At 51.9% G+C, this 2,794-nt stretch overlaps 1 protein-coding gene across 1 annotated transcript; it reads right to left on the reverse strand.

Moving 5' to 3' along the window:
* Nucleotides 1-1,459: 1,459 nt before the first annotated feature.
* Nucleotides 1,460-1,942, reverse strand: LOC143888920 (uncharacterized). Its single transcript, XM_077393302.1, has one exon. It carries the CDS (start codon nt 1,940-1,942, stop codon nt 1,460-1,462), a length of 483 nt encoding a protein of 160 aa, XP_077249417.1.
* Nucleotides 1,943-2,794: the final 852 nt, after the last annotated feature.

The following is a 2,794-nucleotide window of genomic DNA, read 5'->3' on the forward strand; positions in this document are numbered from 1 at the left end:
GTATCTAAGTTTTAGTGAACTGGGTTTCCAAGTAGGTTTGGTTTTTCTGTCCGGGCTCGTTCCTGACCAAGAGTGTGCTCCCAGTCTTCGTGGAGGCGGGTTGGGGCGAACCAACCAGCGAGTACCCAAGTTTTAGTGAACTGGGTTTCCAAGTAGGTTTGGTTTTTCTGTCCGGGCCCGTTCCTGACCAGGAGTGCGCTCCTGGTCTTCGTGGAGGCGGGCTGGGGCGAACCAAGCAGCGAGTACCCAAGTTTTAGTGAATTGGGTTTCTAAGTAGGTTTGGTTTTTCTGTCCGGGCCCGTTCCTGACCAGGAGTGCGCAACTGGTCTTCGTGGAGGCGGGTTGGGGCTAACCAAGCAGCGAGTACCCAAGTTTTAGTGAACTGGGTTTCTAAGATGGTTTGCTCGGAGATTTACAAAGAAACAGTATCCTCTTTATCATTCATATTCGAGCGCTTACAACGGCATTCGCTTTTATGCCAAGTGGCTATCTATTGATAGTATTTTCGGAGGTTCTTTGAATTCTAGGCATGGGGTAGCAGGTGATCCCCAAGCGTTTCCAGCTTATAACTCCCCAGGCGAATCACCTCTCTCACTCGGTACGGCCCCTCCCAGGTCGGGGAGAGTTTTCCGACCTTCTTCGGTTGGGAGATAGCAGCTTTCCTCAGGACTAGATCCCCTGCTCGAAATTCTTTGGGGCGTATCTTCAAATCATGATAGTTGGACACTTTCTGCTTGTAGGCGGCGACCTTGATTCGGGACTTTTCCCGGGGTTCTTCTAGTAAGTCGAGATTTGCGCGGAGCCCATCTCCATTGAGTTGTTCATTGAAGTTGGTGACTCTGGGAGACGGGGCGCCCACATTGACGGGTATTATGGCCTCCGTCCAAAAGGACAAGTTAAATGGTGATTCACCCGTTGATGTGCGCGGGGTGGTACGATACGCCCATAGGACATGATAAAGTTCATCTGCCCATCGGCCAGCCTTTTCGTCCAGCCTCTTTTTGATCCCCTGAAGCAGGATTCTGTTCATTACTTCTGTCTACCCATTCGTCTGAGGGTGCGCCACCGAAGTAAATCTCTGTTCGATTTTCAAGTCAGAGCAGAATTTTTGAAAGTTTCGGCAATCGAACTGTCTGCCGTTGTCCGCTATCAAGATGCGGGGTATCCCGGATCTGCAAACGACCGACTTCTAGAAGAAGGTCTGTACGTTTTGCTCTGTGATCTGAGCTAGAGGTTCGGCCTCCACCCACTTGGTAAAATAGTCAATGGCCACTACGACGAACTCGCGTCTTCCGGAGGCTGGTGGAAAGGGGCCCAAGATGTCCATCCCCCATACTGTGAAAGAGAGTGGGCTGATGATCGGGGCCATGGATACAGCAGGTTGGTGGATGGTGGGAGAGAACTTTTGGCATCTCTCGCAGTTCTTGACCAGGTCCAGAGCGTCTTGCCTTAAGGTTGGCTAGTACAGGCCTCTCAGCAGCACTTTGATTGCGAGGGCCTTGCCCCCTAGGTGTTCCCCACAAATCCCTTCGTGCGTCTCTTGTAGGGCGTATGCGGCGTTGCCTGGCCGGAGGCACTTTAGGTATGGGAGGGTGTACGACCTTTTGTATATGCTCTCACCATCGAGGGAAAATCGGGCTGCTCTCTGTACCACTTTGCGGGCTTCCTTCTTCGCTTCGGGAAGCTTCCCGCTACGTAGGTACTCGATGATTTCGTCCATCCAGCACGGCTTGCGCTCGACCTGCATTACCTCGACGGCCTCATTCTTGATACTAGATTTCTGCAGAAATTCCATACATATACTTCCGAGAGTGGTGTAACCGGATGCTGCCAGCTTAGATAGCACATCCGCCTTTGCATTTTCCGTTCTAGGGATCCTGACGACCTCGAAATCTTTGAACTTACTAGCCAACTGGTGGACCTTGGAGTGATATTTAATCATTCGCTCGTCGCTGGCTTCTTAGACTCCTTGGATCTGGTTTGCAACCAGTTGGGAGTCACAGTACGCCTTCAGTCTTTGGGCGCTGGTCTGGACTGCTAGGTTCATTCCGGTGAGGAGGGCCTCATATTCTGCCTCATTGTTGGACGCACGGAATCCGAACCTTAGGGCGTAATCCAGAGCGAAGTTGTCAGGCCCGGTGAGAATCAAACCGAATCCACAGCCACCCTTGTTCGAAGATCCGTCCACGTACACTTACCAGAGTGATTCGATGGATCCTGGTCTGCCGGTACGGGGACAATTTCTGTTCTTACTGGTTCAATCTCGGCTTCTGTTCGTTCCCCAGCTGTAGTTACCTTCTCCACAACTGGGGTTTGGACAGTTTCAGATTCGGTGCTCTGCTGGGGGATGGTGCATTCAACCACGAAGTCTGCCAGCACTTGAGCTTTTATGGCTGGCCTAGGCAGGTACTGGATATCAAATTTGCTTAGCTCCACAGCCCATTTCACAAGACGCCCCGAGGTGTCTGGTCTGTGGAGAACTTGCCTGAGCGGCTAATCGGTCAGGATCTTTATTGTGTGGGCTTAAAAATATGGCCTTAGTTTTCTGGCCGCCATGATCAGGGCGTAAGCCAGTTTCTCAACCCGCTGGTACCTGGTCTCAGCATCGTACAGGACCTTGCTGACATAGTAGATCGGTTTCTGTTGGTTGTGCTCTTCTCGAACTAGCACGATTGCCAATGCCATGGGGCTTACGGACAGGTACAGGAGCAGCTCCTCCCCTGGCTCTGGCTTTGTCAACAGCAGTGGGGAGGACAAGTACTGCTTCAACTCCTCGAACACGATCTGGCACTCC

The sequence above is a fragment of the Tasmannia lanceolata genome, unplaced genomic scaffold (genome assembly GCF_043159265.1).
Source record: "Tasmannia lanceolata isolate RefF3 unplaced genomic scaffold, GAP_Taslan_0.1 ptg000002l, whole genome shotgun sequence".
Taxonomy (NCBI): domain Eukaryota; kingdom Viridiplantae; phylum Streptophyta; class Magnoliopsida; order Canellales; family Winteraceae; genus Tasmannia; species Tasmannia lanceolata.

Bases quoted from the DNA above. Each gene is read 5' to 3' on its own strand.
- LOC143888920 (XM_077393302.1), bottom strand. From the start codon at position 1,942: ATGATTAAATATCACTCCAAGGTCCACCAGTTGGCTAGTAAGTTCAAA.